Genomic DNA, 13,331 nt, shown 5'->3' with positions numbered 1-13,331 from the left:
CAAGTATAAAGAGGGGTTTTAGTGTCAACTCTGTCTCTTACTATTTAAGTGAAATGAGATAGGCCTAGGCTACTTCCTCATCTCTAAAAATCAGGAAAATAATGAAGTCAAATGGATAGAAAAGTTTTGTAAATAATAAAGCATTATAAAAGTGTTACTTTTCATTCACTTACCTTTCAGAATACATCAACAGTGAATAATGACAAAAACTGGCTCTTAGGCATCTTTATAATTTTACACCATTATCAAAAATTTTCTTCTTTACTACTTGTGTGCAATAAATAAGTCTAAAAACGATAGCCAATAAGGATACAAAATTCTATAAAATCTCCATCCTCTGTAGACAATTTTTGTTATGACTTATGTCTACACTTTTTAAAAGGGGGGTAGAGAGAGAACACTTTATAACATATCAAGTGGGCCAAAAATCATGCTGAAGTTAAACTTAACAAGTGACAAATCAAAAATGAAGAGCCACGGTATACAAAAGTGCAAAAATCTAAAATTAATAGCCTTCCACTGCCAAAACCAACAATGCTGAACAAGCCTGAGAATAATTTGTTAGACACATGTGAGGACTGTTTGACAATTTTATGTCATCACTTGCATTATAAAGCATTGGGATCTTGCTGCAATTATATACACTCCTCTCCATACAAAGAGAAGGTAAAAGTGAAGTAATTAATTAAAAACCAAACGTGATTAATTTAACATGACAAAGTATTTTCAGTTATAGTAAACTCCATACTAGTTAGAACTCACTGATTTAATTTGATCTTATAAAGTGAAGGCCATTTCAAAAAATTACTTGAGCATCAGGCTTTTCCTTTTTTTTTTTAAATAAATTTGAATAGGACAAAAGTAAAATGATAAAAGGAAACTAGATAAAAATTAACACTGTCATTATAGGTTTAAGAATACCAAAGGTTAGCGCCCTTACTTATCAATGTAGGACACAAAATTCTCAAAAGCCTATTTTTCCTTGAGTCTCAAATAAATTTGCTTAGAGAAATATTATAAATCTGGAAAAAACTACTAGACTTTTTAAAACAAATTAAACTTAGGGGAAAGCAGATGTGAAATTAGTCCACAATGGGTCTTAACTTTTTTCCATTATAATAGAAATGGCTGATTTACTATGTGGCTCCATTAATTATGAAAGAGTCATTTTTCATATCTTCCTCCTTCCAATTCTTTGGGATACTATTTATGAAGGTTACACAATACAGAATATTGGTGTCATTTACTTTACTTTTTAATTTGAAAACTTAAAACTTGAAAAGGTACAGGTAATATTTCTGGGTTTTTTTACATGTATTACTCAATGCCTGGCACATAAATGGTACTATTATTATTACTAATGCAAGTGATTACATTGAATGTTTGATTTCTAAGAACTGCAATATTACTATTTTAATTATTAAATGTCTCACTTTCCTCAAAATATTGGAAGACGAAAATATTCATGAGAAGTAACTGGCTAGCAGAGTAAGAAAAAAGCACAGTCTAACACATAACCAAAGCCTTTTATTCAACATGATAGACATTGGTAACGGTTACTATAATGGACTGACTTGTGTCCCCTCCTAAAATTCATATTTTTGAAACCCTAACTCTCAATGTGACTATATTTGGAGATAAGGCCTCTATGGAGGTAATTATGGTTAGATGAGGTCATAAGAGTGAGACCTTAATCCTATAGGACTGGTGTCTTTATAAAAAGAGGAAGAGACACCATGAGTGTAGATCCATAGAGGAAAGGCCATGTGAGGACACAGAGAGAAGGTGGACATCTGAAAGTCAGAATGAGAGGTCTCACCAGAAACCAACCCTGCCAACACCTTGATCATGAATATCCAGCCTCCGTAACTGTGAGAAAATAAATTTGTTATTTAAATCACCTAGTCTGTGGTATTCTGTTATAGCAGCCTGATCGGACTAATACAGTTAGTTAATTGAAAAAGTCAATAAAAATGGGAAAAAGTTAAAATGATTTGTAAACATATTTACTTCTTAGTTTAACTTCTTAAGTTACTTCTTAAATTCTTAAGTTACTTCTTAACTCGAAGATTATACATTCACTTGTCAATCTTTGCTGTAGAATCAAGATCTATAAAGATTTCCAGTTTTGGCTTCTATAAAATGATGCAATAACTTAAAGATTCTTACAAAGCAAACTGGGTGCAGAAGACATAGATTGTGATGACTTTTTTCCAACCCATTCACAATTCAAGAGTCTTTTTTAGCAACTCACTTTATCCTCTTTCTAAGGCATTCAACTTAGTTTTTATAGAACTATAACGACTTTATTCTTACAGTCATATTTCACTGGTCTCACTAATAACTAATTAGATTACATAATCACCATAACAAATATAACTGGCATAAACAGTTCCGGGAACACCACAACTGACTCTCGGTAAACAGACAATTCAGCTAGTAGGCGTAGAAGTATATAGATAGAGATTAAGGAACTCACCAGCTGGAAGTATTCAACATATTACAGGCATCAGGCAGTGTGTTTTAGAGCAGAAATGGTGAGTACTGGTTTATTAACTAAGTTAGAAATGGACATTACATTAGAGGGTTTCTACTATATATCCAAATAAACACTGGTCATTCAAAATTGTCACTTTGGGAGGTTGTCACCGTGTCAAACAATTAGGAAACCACTCTTGGGATTTCTGAATCTGCAATGTTTTAAATATTTAATGTTAAATCATCGTTTTTAGAACAGGATTTGATTTCCAAAAACAACTTTAATTAAGTTAATCTGTCTGGTATAAAACACGAGCAGCAAAGTCCACTAATATTATTTGAAGGAAAGCAAAGTGTTATCACTAAGCAAAATAACTTTAATATAAATATATTTCTTTAAAGGTAAATCTAAAAGATAAGTTTCAAGAACATACTGAATTATTATGACATAAGTGAGTACAAAGATGCCACCCCAAGAATAAATGTCATTTGAATATAAACTTCTAGCATTTTTGTTTTTAAAATGACTACCATACACTCTCATTTTAATTATATCACATCTACCCAATACAGCTATATGTGTACATATCTATACATATACATAGACACACACATACAAACATATATATAGTTGATACCAATCAACTATTTAGATACATGTTGGGCTTAGCTTTCTGAAATGCCTTGATATTGGAGCCTGAGGATAGTTTTTGTCACACTGAATATACTCAACATTATTCAGTAATTAAAATGAGTCACTACATACAAATGGCCAATAGATACATGAAAAAAAAAATGCTCAACATCACTAGTCACCAGGGAAATGTGAATTAAAACCACATTGAGATATCATCTCACCCCAGTTAGAATGGCTATAATCAAAAAGATGGTGAATAACAAATGCTGGCAAGGATGTGGAGAGAAGAGAACGCTCCTACACTGTCAGTGGGACTGTAAATTAGTACGACCACTATGGAAAACAGTATGGAGGTTTCTCAAACAACTACAGATAGATCCTCCATATGATACAGCAATCCCACTTCTGGGTATATACCCAAAGGAATGGAAATCATCATGTTGAAGGGATACCTGCACTCCATGTTCATTGCAGCTCTGTTTACAATAGCCAAGATATGAAACCAACATAAATGTCCATCGATGGACGATTGGATAAGGAAACTGTGGTATATATACACCATGGAATACTACTCTGCCATAAAAAAGAATGAAATTCTTCCATTTGCAACAACATGGATGAGCTTGGAAAAACTTATGTTGAGTGAAATAAGCAAAGCACAGAGGAATAAATACTGTACGTACTCTCTCATAAGTGGGAGCTAAGAGATAAAGAAGAAAGGAAAGAAAAGACCACAGTAGTGCATTGGACTTGCAGAAGGAGAGAACATACCTAGGGATACAAAGTGGAGTGGGGAAAGGGGGTGGGGAGGGAGGTCAGGGATAATTGGGTGGGGGACATGGGATATAATCACAATTTGTGGTAATGGACATGCTGCCAGTGTGTATCTGGCCATCACATCTTAGGCACTAGTGGTGACAAATTGCTTTGTACCCCATGAATATTCATAGCCAATAAAAACAAAACAAAAGATTTAAAAATAAATAAATAAAAATAATAAAATGAGTCACTAAAAGATTCTGCATAAGGAAGTGACATAAAGAACGCAGGGTTTTAGGAGGATTCATTTAACAGATAAGATGGAGAGGTGTGAAGGAAAGAGATCACTTAGGAGACCATCAGCATAAACAAGGAGTATGGTAATAAAGTTCTAAATTAGAGACCAATAGCAAATGGAAAGAAAAAGACAAAAACAAAAAAGATTTAACGCAAAAGACACCATACAAATATTAGTGCCCATTACTGTGAAAGAATCCGTAAGATGTGAATTAGAGGAAAACAAATCAAATGTGGAGTAGAGAAGGGTATGACAAAAATCTTCAGACACCACCACCTTGTTCTTCTGCTTGCCCTACAGATCCAAAGCAAATATGGGGCTCGGCTAGGTTTCTAGTTGAATTTGAGAGTGCTTTGGTTGTCATTTCAGAGAAGTACAGCCCAAAGAGCATGCTGTGGATTTAACAAAGCTCCATTATGAGGCATTATTCATATCAAGTCTGATTTGAACATGAAATAACAGATGTTTTGTTCTTTCTTCTCAAGTTTAAATGAATTGGGTGTGTGTATGAAAGAGAGAGAGAAAGAAAGGGCACATGTTAGGTCCTAAGAGATGAAGAAAATTTACTTTCTCTCTTATATAAAGCAACATATGCTCTTCATTAGAGTGTACAATCAAATAGGTTCTACTTCTGAAGAAAAGAGTAACTAGTAGATTGCTAGTTAGCTAATTATGATGTCAAAGCCTGAGAAGTTAAGGTCAACTTCTGTATCTATTCTTCTATTCAACTTCTACACCCTACTCCCCTCCAACCCCAACCAAAACCCACAAACCTCTTCAACTCCTGCCTCTTTCTGAATTCATCTGTAATTTTTTTGAAAATCAAGGACAAACATTTCCAAACTCCAATACAGAAAAACTATTTAGAAAAGTCTACTTTTGATTTTTCCATAATTTATCCTAAAAATATTAAGGCAATTTACCTCAAATTTCTTCACCTTTTCCATTGTGATCAAGCGCCTTGCTGTGTGACTGGAAAGCTTCTGCTCACAGTTGCTAACGAGTTGCAGGCAAGGGTGCCAGGGCACCATCTCTTCAGTGTATCTGAAGAAAGAACAGCTGACTGTTATGAACACTCATATGTGTAGTCCACACAGAACCATCATGGGGTGATCCAGTGTGGTATGGGACGTCCTCCCACTACATGCTGTACCATTTTATTTTACATATGGTAACTGTCCATATAATCTATAACAATCTACCTGTACAGTCATACATCACTTTAATGACTGGGATAAATTCTGAGAAATGTGTTGTTAGGAGATTTTCTTGTATACAAACATTGCAGAGTACACTTACACAAACTTAGATGGTACAGCCTACTACACACTCCTAGGCTATATGATATAGCCTATGACTCCTAGGCTACAAACCTATACAACACGTTACTGTACTGAATACTATAGGTAACTGTAACACAATGGTATCTGTGTATCTAAATACATCAAAGGAATTTTTCAGCTCCATTATAATCTTATGGGACCACCATCACATATGCGGTCCATTGTTCACCAAAAAGTCATTATGTGGTACATGACTGTACTTCAAAAAAAGCAAAGTATTTTAATATTACCACATCCAAATAAGACAGTTTAATTTTTTACCTACAGAATGAGAGAGAGAGAGAGAGAGAGAGAAATACAGGTATGTTTTATTAAAGAATACCAAATATTTAAACCACAAAAACACAAAGTGATTCTTCCACCCTGAGGGATCCCACAAGAGCAGATAAGACAGAAAGAAATACACTCTACAACTACCCCTTGACATTCATGAGAGACTGATTCATCTGGAGACTTTTATTAATTCCCAGAGTATAAAGTCCACTGCAGCATATACTTTCCCCTATAAAAAGAAGTGCGTCTGCAAGATTTTAAGAACATCTTGACACCTCTATTAACTTTGTAAATACAGTACTAAAGTTATTTATACAATTACTCTAATAAACTATGACTAAATGAACACTACAGATTACATCAGTCCTTTGGTCACATTAACCGGGAAATGAAACTGAAGCTATGACAATGAGTGGTGAAAACTGCTGCTGTAACAGCACATGGACTACATGGAGATGAGGACACCTAGAAAGCAAGACAGTCAGGTACAGTAGTTCAGAACCTGGCATTTCACAGGTTGCTGGCATCAGTCTTGGCAGACGAAACAGGTGGCAGCCATGGGGGAAACAGCTATGGAGCAGAACACAGAACAGCAGGAGAGGGGGCTCACTAGGTATGGGTACCTTTAAGAACACTACAATTGCCAGTTTTTGTTTTTCCTTTGCAAATCTTTATGCCTTTCTGGATAGTCTCTGCATACATTTATTATGTGGGTAATTTTAAAGCTCTGATCCAAAATGGGAAAGGTGCTGATTAGTACTTCATGTAAAGGACCACGATGTCACTAGCTGTTCTAATGTGTCAACATCATCTTCACCATCACTCTCTTACTTTTTTAGGTCTTTCTGACCTTCAATGAGCTCTCCCTCATTACTTCAGTCACATGCTCAAAACCTTCATCACCCACTTACCAAGCAACATTCATAATGCACTTCACTTTATTATCGGTGGAAGGAATTCTCTTGAAGTCACTCTACCTCTTTCCTTAGAGTTTTCTAACAAGTCATTACTTGTTAGAAATGGTCATTATCATTTCAGATTCTACCTCATCTAGTAATTCCTTAATGTTTACAAAATGGTCAGAAATGTACTTCTTGTAGTGGTAGTTGACATCAAATTAGGAATTCATGCAAAACACTTACGACATATGAAGGCATATATTCTACACCATGTTTGAGACTAAAATAAAAAGTGGTAACAGAAAGAAGATATAGCCTTGACCTTAAGCTTACAAACAGCAGGCCTGTGAATGCCTGAAACAGTGTTTGTCAATCTTAGTAACATACCCTTTTTTAGGAAAAAAAATATTTTATTTCCTGGTGGATTGACAAAGTATTTTTATCAAAATACCACTTAAATATGCACAATTATAAATTAGACATAAATTTCTTATGCTTCTATCCCTAATATAACTATAAAACTCAAAACAAATTTATAAATCAAATCCAAAATACAAATCCAATATGACATGAATGATGTTAAACTGCTGAAACTAAGTTGCTATGTTTGGCTTAACAGCAGGAAAACATTTATATGCTTTATATTATCTTTTCAACTCAGTCTTTGATTTTAAGCATGAAGGAACTTTATTTGGATCATCATTAACTTGTTTTTAGCCACTAATTAATTATATTAATGAGCCAATCAATTTAACAATATAGTCCCAAAATACCATACTAAAAAATTTAAAAATAGCAGTTAAAAAATTCTTCACTATATATTTACTAATATACGAGGGTACTTCAAAAAGTTTATGGAAAGATTCATATTACCTTTCAATTCTATTTTTCCATAAACTTTTGACATACCCTCATCTTTCATACCACTGGACTATTTGAAGTACCCTCATATTTCATACCACTGGACTATTAAGTGGAAGATATAAATCTGTTCTTTGGCCAGGAATATTATAGTAGTACAGCATCCTATCTTAATTCCCTGTTTTTATCACTATCCCCCTACAAACCAAGTCATATATTTAAAACCTAAATCAGCCAGAACAAGGCAAATCCACAAAGATAGATAAGTGGTTGCCAGAGGCAGGAGGGGTGGTGATTGCTAATGTGCATGGGGTTTTTTCAGCAGGGGATGAAAATGTTCTGGAATTAGATAGTGGTAAAGGTTACATAACTGTGTGAATATACTAAAAACCATGAAGTTGTATCCTTTAAAAAGGTGATTTTCGGGCCGGCCCAGTGGCACACTCGGTAGAGCGCAGCACTTGGGAGTGCGGCGGCGCTCCCGCCGAGGGTTCGGATCCCATATAGAGACCAGTCCGCTCACTGGTTGAGTGCAGTGCGGGCGCGACACCGAGGGTTGCGATCCCGTTACTGGTCACGAAAAAAGACAAAAAGGAAAAAAAAAAAAGGTGATTGTCATGTTATACAAATTATATCTTTTTTTTTTTTTTTTTTATTTTTTTTTTTTGTGTGTGTGTGACCGGTAAGGGGATCGCAACCCTCGGCTTGGTGTCGCCTGCACCGCGCTCAGCCAGTGAGCGCATCGGCCATCCCTCTAAAGGATCCGAACCCTTGGCGGGAGCACCACTGCACTCCCAGTGTCACACTCTCCCAAGTGAGCCACAGGGTCGGCCCTACAAATTATATCTTAATAAAAAAAAATTGTGTGTGTACACCCCTAGATTTTTCATGAATCACTTTTTACAGTCACTCATCTTGCTGTGAATCTTCATGCCTCCATCTCTTTCCAAACGTCACTAGAATTTCATCTCCCATTTGAGAAACAGATTTTGCATTAATTGGAACACTTATTGAAAATATTTTTAGGAATCACTTTTTCCTGTTTCCTAGATAAGAGATGAAAAATGTATTCTCTTCACTAATCTGAGCCAACAGAAAGTTCATTTTATAGGCCGGCCCATGGCTCACTCGGGAGAGTGCAGTGCTGATAACACCAAGGCCATGGATTCAGATCCTATATAGGGATGGCCGGTTCGCTCCCTGACTGAGTGTGGTGCTGACAACACCAAGACATGGGTTAAGATCCCCTTACCAGTCATCTTTATATAGGATTTAAAAAAAAAAAAAAGTTCATTTTACAATTAAAATTTATCACCGAATCTTACTCTGAGGCACCTCATTAGGCTTCTTTGTCATCATTTTTTAAAATACTTTTTTAGGGGGCCGGCCCAGTGGCGCACTGCTACAGTGCGCCGCTTGGGAGCGCGGTGGCACTCCCGCCAAGGGTTCGGATCCCACATACAGACCGGTTCCCGCTCACTGGCTGAGCAAGGTGCGGGCGTGACGCTGAGGGTTGCGATCCCGTTGCCGGTCCCGGTCTGGTATGGGCGCGACACTGAGGGTTGCGATCCGTTGCCGGACACGAAAAAAGACAAAAAGGAAAAAAAAAATACTTTTTTAGTTGACAAATTATAGTTGTATTAATTTATGGAATACAATGTAATGTTTTGACATATATTTTTATCACTAATACTAGCAGTTGGATTCTATTAAAGGTCATCTTTCACAAAGAAACACAGTTTCTAATCACTTTGAAAGTTATCTGTGTGTAATGAATAGATAACATAGCTATACAGATATGTGAAACCTGGGCAAACAGCTACATTCATTCGGTAGCTTAGAGACTCCTCCTATGATATCAAACACACATGAGTTGAATTTATAACCTGTCCAAATGAATATAACAGATCTTCAAGGTCATTTGCAAATAGTTGAAATTGTGAATGATAACCCACAAATACCAACAGTCCATAATAATTTTATGTGGTGAGTCTCTATGAGTGGTAAAAACAAACTACTATGAAAGCACAGAGGAAGGATTGATTAATTCTGCTGAGAAGGGTCTGAGAAAGTGTCATGGGAGTGTTGACAATTAAGCCAGGTCTTGAAAGATGCCTAGAATTTCACTGAGGATGTAAAAAATGGGTATGTCAAGCAATGGGGACAGGATAAACAAAGGTGAAGAGATATAAAATGCACAAAGTATCCTGACACTGGCAAAAAATCGGATATACTGGAACAGATATAGTATACACCAGAAGAAGAAAAATAGCAGAAGTTAGTGAGGAGTTTCTTCACTGCATTTTTAATTGTCAAACAATGAGAAAATCCTTTTTCAATTATCAGCTCTAACAATTTTTCACATATAACTAAGCTTTCAGGCAGTTCTTTGTTTTTATTGTGTCTTCTTATACTTTTCAAAATGTCCTGAGTTTAAATAATATCTAAACTTGATTATAATGTGTAATTCTTATTTTTAAACTTGAATCATATAACAGGATTTAGCTGAGTATATTAATTCAACAGTAGGTCTAAAAGCCTACTTTCACTATACCAAAAACACAAAAGTCTTAAAAGTAAGCTGTGCTAAGGTAAATTTTGAAAAAAAAAAACAAGGTAGATGAATGTAGCACATTTTCCTGATGGATTCAATTGGTAAAATTTGAATAAGGTCCATGAACTGGATGGCAATGTTGTTACCAATGCTGATTTCCATACTTGGAGGGTTGATTGTGGTTGAGAGGAATGTTCTTGTTTCTGAGAAATACAATGGAGTATTAGAGGTTATAGGGCATCACACCTGCATCTTCTCAAATGCTTTCCAAAAGGATTAATGATAATGGATATGTGTGGGAGTGGTAGAGGGGATGGGGTAGATATATATTAATATTTGGAAAACCTTAACGAAAGTAGAGATGGCAGTTTTTTGTAATGTATTAGAAACCTTACTATAAGCTTGAAATTATTTCAGAATAACTTTTAAAAAATTTTAGCTCTGAAACTTGAATTAAAACAAAAAGCAAGTAGCTTACTGCTAGAACTCAGTTTGTCTAAGGAAAAAACCAATTTTGTATAGAAATGAACAAATATGCTCTTCTCTGAAATATTAATAAATATCTCCTTACATACCAGCTATCCAAGATATGGCAGGATGTTGAACTAAGTGAACACAGCATTGGGAATAAGGAAACAAATCAGCTTTTAATTTTAGACAAGTCATTTTACTCCTTGGAATTAATTTTCCTCATTTCTAAAATGAAGAGGTTAAATGAGATTATGATTGGCAACAAAACGTAAGTCCAGTGTTAAGGGATCTGGGCATTAATGTGTACTGTCTTATCAGCTGACAAACAAATGCATGACTAAATTAAGCAGTGAAAGCTCCAATACAATGTTTGTAAAACAAACAAGAAAACACAGCAGAGCTTCCAAATGCTAAGGGACTACCCACCATTATGAAAAGACAGCTAAAATGCTTTCTGTACAATTATGTATAGTAAATATAAAAATTAAAATAATTTTATTAAAAAAAGATTTCTACGGCAGATTGAAAAATAACCAAATTTTGGGGTTGATATTATCTTTCAAATCTAAAAATCCCATCTTGTTCAAACATCTTGTTTTTCACTGTTGATGTACCTATATAGCTCTGTTGATACTTAGTAGTTACTGAATAATAAAACCCAGACCAGTAATGTTGAACATGATCAGAGCTTTAAATATATGCATACCTTTTAATTTGGTCTTAGCTTTTAAAAAATATTTACTGCATTTAAGGTAATCATAAGAACCAATATATACTAAAGCTAGCATTAGAAGGTAGTAGATACATGAATCACTCAGCTAAGTTGTTAAAAATTGTCTATGGGGGGAGGGAGGAAGGAGGTTTGGGAAGTAACAGGTCAGGCAAAGGGCATATAGAAATATCATGATTTGTAAGAATGAATATGCTAAAAATAAATAAAAATTTAAAAGAAAAACAAAATTGCCTATGATTACAGACTGGCAAAACAGCTACTGAACAGCTATTATATATATCGTGCATTGAGCTAAGTGTGCTATATGATAGGGATTGACAAACTCTGCCAGAATGTAAATATTTTAGATTTTGTGGGCAACATATGTTTCTGTCTGTATGTGTTTTTTTAACAACCTTTTAAAAATGTAAAAACCAGTCTTAACTTACGGACATTACAAAAACAGGCTAAGGACCATATTTGGCCGGTTAGCTATGTTTTGCCAGACCCAAACATAAAATAAAAAGGTCAAAATAATTCAGTCAATAAGAGAAAGGGGACTATTTTATACACACATGTAGGTAGACAAAGGCTAACAATACACATTAAATACAAAGATACCCTGAATACAATTAAAGATAATGAAAAAAGTATGCAAGACATGCAAACATCTAAGAAAAATGAAATTAAAAATAAGATTAAGATTACATACTCTGGTGTATACACTGGTAACCAATAGACTAGTCTTCCACCTAATACGAGGGTCTCGGCTGCAAAGTTTAACAGGTCAAAAAACATATCACTCAGATGATAACTCAAGGAAACTGGAACGTGGGTTTCTGGACTACAGAAACGAAAACAAAATTTCAAAATCAGTAAAAAATATTTAAGGCTGCTTAAGTTAACCAAAAAAAGCAACATGCTTCTTCTTAGTAGTAATGCATCACATTTAACTTTCACGTACCATTTTTCTATCCCCTTTGGTATTTCCTTCTGTGAACCTGTTCTTCTTGTAGACTCTCTAATTCCATACGGAGCTAGACAGAAAATACAGGTAATACAGATAGTCAAATACACCAAATTACCCATGAGGGGCAGAGAGATATCATGTACCTCCAGATGTGACACCTTGAGAAGAAAACATTACCTATGCACTATTCCAACTGAAAATATACAACATAAAAAGTTGGAGGAGGGGCGAACTCTGCTCCTCAAAAATGTATGTCATAGGGCCGGCCCGTGGCTCACTTGGGAGTGTGTGGTGCTGATAACACCGAGGCCACAGGTTCGGATCCCTATATAGGGATGGCCGGTTAGCTCACTTGGGAGAGCGTGGTGCTGACAACATCAAGTCAAGGGTTAAGATCCCCTTACCAGTCATCTTTAAAAAAAAAAAATATATATGTCATAAAAGACAGAGAAAGGCTATGAAGTGTTACAAATTAAAGGAGACTTAAAAGATATCATTACTAAATGCAATACCTGACTCTAGAATGAATCCTGTACTAGAGGGAAAAAATAGGCCACAAAGGCTATTACTGGGTCAACTGACAAAACTGAATGACAAACTACAGATTAAAGTACTTATCAATTTACCGAAAATGATAACCGTACTTTGACTCTCTAAAAGACTATCCCTATTCTTAGGAAATATACACTGAAGTAAATGGATAAAGGGCTACCTGTATGCAACTTACTCTCAAGTTGATCAAATATGAAAAAAATTTTACATACTTAATATAAATACACACATAGTGGGAGAGCAAATAATAAAACAAATTGTTAATAAAAGTCATCCAATTTTCATAAAGTATATTCACACTGACACCACAATGCCTTCATAATTTTCTTTTAAATTACCTACAAAGTAAGGTAATTCTTTTAAATCTGCCTACAAAGCCCAAGACCTCATGAGGCATGGGAAAATAAGTCCTCATGCATATTCCTGAAACTCAGTGGGTTCATAAGCCCAGTAACTCACAGAATCTAAATTTCTTGTAATTCTAGAAGGGAGATGCCAGTGAAAACAGGCACTACAAAAACACA

The 13,331-nt window shown here is 35.2% G+C and overlaps 1 protein-coding gene across 5 annotated transcripts in view; it reads right to left on the bottom strand.

Annotated features, from left to right (window-relative positions):
• The window catches only part of LOC103590329 (tRNA (guanine(10)-N2)-methyltransferase homolog), an 86,658-nt gene that overhangs the window by 12,301 nt on the left and 61,026 nt on the right, over positions 1-13,331 (bottom strand). For all 5 annotated transcript variants that reach the window (XR_550458.1, XM_008572538.1, XM_008572539.1 and 2 more), the window contains 3 exons: positions 12,250-12,322; positions 11,998-12,129; positions 5,096-5,216 (listed from right to left, as the gene is read on the bottom strand). Coding sequence is in view for 4 of the 5 variants with exons in the window: in XM_008572538.1 (XP_008570760.1) it covers positions 5,096-5,216; positions 11,998-12,129; positions 12,250-12,322 (326 nt within the window). In the remaining variant the exon portion in view is untranslated. The remainder of the gene's footprint in view (positions 1-5,095; positions 5,217-11,997; positions 12,130-12,249; positions 12,323-13,331) is intronic.

This window comes from Galeopterus variegatus, unplaced genomic scaffold, assembly GCF_000696425.1.
Source record: "Galeopterus variegatus unplaced genomic scaffold, G_variegatus-3.0.2 Scaffold804, whole genome shotgun sequence".
NCBI lineage: Eukaryota > Metazoa > Chordata > Mammalia > Dermoptera > Cynocephalidae > Galeopterus > Galeopterus variegatus.
This window is presented reverse-complemented; position numbering and strand designations above follow the sequence as displayed.